Below are 5,506 nucleotides of genomic sequence, written 5' to 3'. Positions count from 1 at the left end.
ATAAATAAGGGAGAGGAGTGTCGAGGGAGGGGGATGCTTAATCAGTGTGTAAACCCATCAAGTGATGTGCTTGGGAGACGATCAATGTTGATCGTTGCATAACAGATTTGAGTATTGTTTGTAATTGTTTTGAGTTCCCAATCTCTATAACTCTCGTTGATTTCTAAGTAAATATAAGGTGTTCTTCTCTTTGATTGAGTTTAGATCATCAAGGATCTACCATACATGTAATCCTTTTTTTCCTTAATCTTTTTTTCATAGCTATCTTGGTCGTGTCCCTTGAATAATTAGTAAACAAGTATTTCAATAACAAGTGGTATGCTTCTCAGTTTTCCTTTTAATCAACACAATTGAAGTTTTAAGATTTATGTTTACTTGCATCAAACATGTATACTGTGCAGAGCTGTCTCCTTGCTCTCATCAGCTAAAACTACCTTACAACAAAGTTGTATACCTAGAAAACTAATCGCCCTTCAAGTTCTACTGCTGTATCAAGCATAGAATATGCATGATCAGCAGGTGAATACATAGTATACCATGAAAAGTTAGAGATTCTAACATGGAATCGAAGTGTTCACTAATGCATATTAAGATTACTAAAAGCCAGAAAAAGTTGTAGACTAAGAGACAGATATCTTATATGTAACTTTGTGTTTTTATGCAAGAATTATCTTTGTCTCATCAAACACGTTGACAAGAAAAATAAAGCCAGAAAAGTTATCTTTGTCTCATCAAACACGTTGAATACATTTTAATTATCTTTGTCTCATTACTCTACACATAAAAGTGTAATTACATGAGTTGATTGATATTGTATACAGTATAAATTACATACTACCATGCACATCATATACGTCGGTATTCGTCTCCACAGTCGCCAATCACTTGGAGAAGATCTTTACCTTTCTTGGTAACCTCTTGTATGCTGTTAACATCTTCTTCATCCAATACCAGTGAGAATATAGCATTTGCATCTTCTATGTGTTCCGCTAAACCGAGTCTCACCCCAATCATTGATCCAGCGACCCCTTGCTGAGATGAGATCCCCATTTTCCAGACAAATCAACAAACCAGACTGGCCTTAAGGCTAAAAAATAATCGATGTGATGCGAAAAAGAACAGATACCTGATCTAGTACATATCTCACGGCCACTGTCGGAATAGAGACTCCATGTTTTGTGGCTACAGTCTTCATTGTTCGAAGTAAACCTTGGAATAGATTCCACCCTCCCCATGCATCAACCATCTGTAATGTAACCCACAAGAAAAAACTTAAAACAGTAGAAACCATATCTAAACTAATAAAATGAGAACTGCCATTGGGTCAATCTGTAGAGGATTTGAACTCTTACTCTTTTGTACTTTTGGAGAGACGGAGTATTCAAGCGAGGGCCAGCAAAAGGGATTGTTAGATTGGTATCAAGAAACTTCTCTGACAGGAGACCACCCATTACTGTCCCATATCTACATCCAACAAAGACCAACGTGTCTGGTTAAGTAAGTCAGTTGTAAAACGAAAGAAGTCAAACAAGAATTTTATAGAGTATAATTACGTTATAAGTTTGACGCCTGTAAGCTCGCAGAGCTGAGCCATTCTCTGTTGAGGACGCATGTCTACAATGGAATGTTGCACCTTGAAAGAATTTACACAGAGAGTCAGAGATATACAAAACAAAAGAGTCTGAATAAAGACACATCGGGTTGGCCTTCACCTGATTGCTAACGACAGGGATTCCATTCTCTAAGATTTTCTGAAGTCTCTCTGTGTCAAAATTTGTCAAAGCAATTGTCTTGATTTTACCTGCAAGCAACTCAATGCTGCAGTTTAAGCAGCCGAATAGATAAACAAAAAAAGACAATCACAACAAAGGAGAAAGATAGATATCCCCCTCTCTTCTTACCTTCTTCTTTAAGGTCAGTGAGATGTTTCAGTGCATCAAGATAGCCGTCATTCGCATAATCCCACCTATTCCAAATTACTACAGATTAGATGATAATAGGTAACAATTGTCACTACAGAAACTTCTTAACATTATAAGTTTTATATTAGCAAGAAGATATGACACAACAACAACAACACACCAGTGAAACTGAAGCATGTCAAGAGCAGCCACATCCATTCTCTTCCGCGATATATCAATGTTCTGACGAACATAGCTACTTGTCATCTTTATTGGAGGAGGCACCCATTTCGTCAAACTACACCATCAAAAATAACCTAATCGTTTAATCATTCTACCATATCTCTACTACATTTCTGCAAGATATTTTACTTGCTTACCCTTTAATCTTTTCCAAATACTCTGGTGGACGTTCTCGACGAACTCTATTGACAAAAATGCCGTAAAGATCTTCAGCAGGACCATCTACACATAAGAGAAACAAACTAAGCACAACTTTATTTTACTAATCTCCCACACAAAACCTTTCAAGTCGATTCTTCTGTGACCAAAACACAATTCTATAACTAATCTCCACACAAAGTCTATTCTGAAAGATTCAATTTCAGTTGTTAAGCTACTTACAGTGATCAGCCATATCAAAGGTAGAGAGACCAGCATCGGCGTATCGAAGCATCGCATCAACGGCGTCGTTTCGGTCAATCTTACCCCAACCTCCACTCGTCTGCCACATTCCGTTGAGAACTCTGCATATCTCCAGTGAATCGTTCCCGTTCTTCAGCTTTACCCACCGTTCAGCTTCCGCCGTCTCAACTGAGCATTTCACGGAGCTGGAAAAGATTCTACGGGGAGAAACATTCCGGTAAAGCCAGTTCGATGATGCTGTAGTCGCTAGGTTCGTGGCGATAACGGAATGTACGGTCACAGGCATCGTCTCTCTCAGTCTCTCTCTCTCTCTCTCTCTCTTCTCTCTGTCTCTGCAGACTGCAGAGAGATAACAAGTCTGTGGCTCGTGGGCCTCTATTGCCTTTCAAGCCCAAATTTTATTTTGATCACTTTCACTCCAATCTTAAAAGTGCTGATTTTTGTTATTTTATTTCTTTAAGACTGTAAAAAGGGGTAAGAAATCAAGAAAGTCTACTAAAATTACCTTTTTTTTTTACTTTCTTTGTTTTTACCATTTTATCAATCTTAAAAGTAAAATAAAAACAGAACTCTTAAGTTTTTAATTTTATAAAATTATCTTTGTTTAGAAATTGGGAAGTGGATAGTTTTTGAATGTATAATTTGCAAATTAGGTTTTTTTTTTTGTCTTTGCCTTTGCTTGTAGGATAGTTTAGTATAGTATTCCCTCTGTTCCATTTTATTAGATTTTTTTAGCTAAAAGCACAATGTTTAAGAAACTACAAATGTTTTGTTATGTTTAACAAAAAAAAATATTATTAAATATTTATTCAAAAAAGTTAACTAATAGAAAAAAGGATTGGAGAATACAAATGGTCAAACATACTTGATAAACATAAATAATGCATTGAGGTTTTAAAAAGGCTTATAAAATGGAATAAAAATAAAATGCTAAAAGATCTTACAATTTGGAACAGAGGAAATACTAGAGAGTGTATAGTTTGTATATCTCTATCACCAGTAAAATATAAGAATTTTTATATGTAATGTTTTTTTTGTATGAATATAAAATTTATTCACCCAAAAAACTGTTTTACAATGAATGCATCTTGAACCTAAAAGTTTTTATATAAAATCGACTATATATCCTCTATATCTTTCCATTCAAGCTTCTTGAATAGTCCCTCTATTTATGTAGTTTTAGTATGATGTGTATCATAGAATCTTGAGATATCGCATCCAAAGCATTGTCCCAACTATTTTAAAATGTTAAATCTCGAAACTAAAAAAAATTGGTGTGGTATATTCATATAATAACTTATGAACAATAAGAACTAGCGTGTGCTTGTTTGTCTGGTTAGCCTATATACTTTTGTAAGCCAAATCATTAATGACCTCTATTCCTGAAATAAAATCACCATGTCATGCTTTGATTGTACATCTATACTTCATTTCATAATTTTTTTTGGTATGGAATAAATCAATAAATGATGATATTCTTCCTAAAGTAGTAAGTTTTTTGTTTTGTTTAATTTTATGTTATACGATTAATTTCTTAATTTTATTCATCAGTTTAGTTAGATAGATACATATCTATATATATTTATACATTGATCTAACCTATCTGAAAAAGAAAAGTACAAAAAAAAAAAATCCATTTCAGGAAATTTTAATGGTTTGGTTTAGTTGATTATTTAAAAGATGTGGTATTTAAGAAGGTGTAACAGTGGCTGATAAAAGAATGAGTATATTGACTTTCAAAATATATTACCCAAAATATATTATTTGACGATATTTGTTTACACTTCTTTGTGTACTCTGTTTATCATAACAGAAAATTTTAAACATTTTAACTTTTTAAGTTATTATTATTATTTAGTTTTAAAACTGCTACTAGAAATTGCGAAATATTTGCCTAGAAAAAACAATTCTTTTAGATAGACTATTAACTACTGTTTGAATTACCATAGACGAATTCTAAATATGTCGACTGGACGAAACGAAGCGAATTGTAGACATCAGTTTAAAGTTTGCAAGTGGAAATGGGAACCAAACTTCTTCTTTTTGTTTGTTTGTTTTCGTCGCAGCTTTAAAAGTATAGTTTCTGACTCACCCAAGTAACGACTTAAAACATCATCAACTTGAAACTGCCAGCTCAGTGCATGAGAGACGCTTGTCGACATGCAAATTGCATAAACCAATGTCCCAGTTGCGATTTATATGCCTTTGAAACACTTCACCACTTGCTAACTTCACACGGTCCTTAAAACTCACGTGTTTCTTTGTACCAAGCACGTGTTTTATTGTACATATTATTTTTATTTTTTTGAATCGTACTATCTTTTTTTTTTTTTTCGCATTGAATCGTACTATCTTTTAACTCTCAAGTAGTAAGAAATACTGTACTAGTAGTAAGTAGTAACGAAACAAAGTTACCAATTTTCTTTTGTTTTGGTATAACAATATTTTTTTTTCCAACACAAGTATCATCCATATCTTGTCGAAAAATCTATATATATAAAGTTACATTTTTTTCTCTTCTAATGAAGCCACCTCAGCATTCCTTCTCAAATATTTTGGGTTTTTCGGATTGGACTTGGCCCAAATTTTTGCAGAGAAAATTTAGGCCCACATGTTTTTCTATTATATGGATTTAACCTATTTTTGCCTCTTCTCCGTGCTGTCGACGACGCTCCATCTTCACCGGTTGCTCTTCTTCTTAACTCATGATCCATGGTGTTTCACCCTTTGATCTTCCATCTTCTCTAAATTAATGGACAGTCCACTACTTCTTCCTTAAATTGTCGTAAATCCTTCTGTTATATAAACCAATCTCTTACAATGTTTTTGAGAAATGAAGTAGAAAAAAAAACCTCAAGAGCATGACCAAATCGTTTGTACGTCATCAACTTCTTAATCATTCCACGAAGGTCTTCTTTACTGGTGTAGTTCCCTTCTCCAAGCCATTCGTCAAGTACAGG

General features: G+C 34.0%; 1 protein-coding gene across 1 annotated transcript; it reads right to left on the bottom strand.

Annotated features, from left to right (window-relative positions):
* On the bottom strand, positions 704–2,909 carry LOC104786958 (flagellar radial spoke protein 5-like). Its single transcript, XM_010512441.2, has 9 exons — positions 2,526–2,909; positions 2,282–2,366; positions 2,083–2,199; positions 1,902–1,966; positions 1,713–1,801; positions 1,554–1,633; positions 1,353–1,464; positions 1,127–1,246; positions 704–1,032 (listed from the first exon to the last, which is right to left on the bottom strand). The coding sequence occupies exons 1-9, from the start codon at positions 2,830–2,832 to the stop codon at positions 847–849; spliced, it is 1,161 nt and encodes a 386-aa protein (XP_010510743.1). The 5' UTR covers positions 2,833–2,909; the 3' UTR covers positions 704–846.

This window comes from Camelina sativa, chromosome 5, assembly GCF_000633955.1.
Source record: "Camelina sativa cultivar DH55 chromosome 5, Cs, whole genome shotgun sequence".
NCBI classification, from domain to species: Eukaryota; Viridiplantae; Streptophyta; class Magnoliopsida; order Brassicales; family Brassicaceae; genus Camelina; species Camelina sativa.
This window is presented reverse-complemented; position numbering and strand designations above follow the sequence as displayed.

Excerpts from the sequence above, each read along its gene's own strand:
- LOC104786958 (XM_010512441.2), bottom strand. The coding sequence starts at position 2,832 with ATGCCTGTGACCGTACATTCCGTTATCGCCACGAACCTAGCGACTACA. Across the intron at positions 2,367-2,525 it reads CTTTGATATGGCTGATCACT|ATGGTCCTGCTGAAGATCTT; the intron begins GTAAGTAGCTTA and ends TCTTATGTGTAG. Across the intron at positions 1,802-1,901 it reads CACTGACCTTAAAGAAGAAG|GTAAAATCAAGACAATTGCT; the intron begins GTAAGAAGAGAG and ends AGTTGCTTGCAG.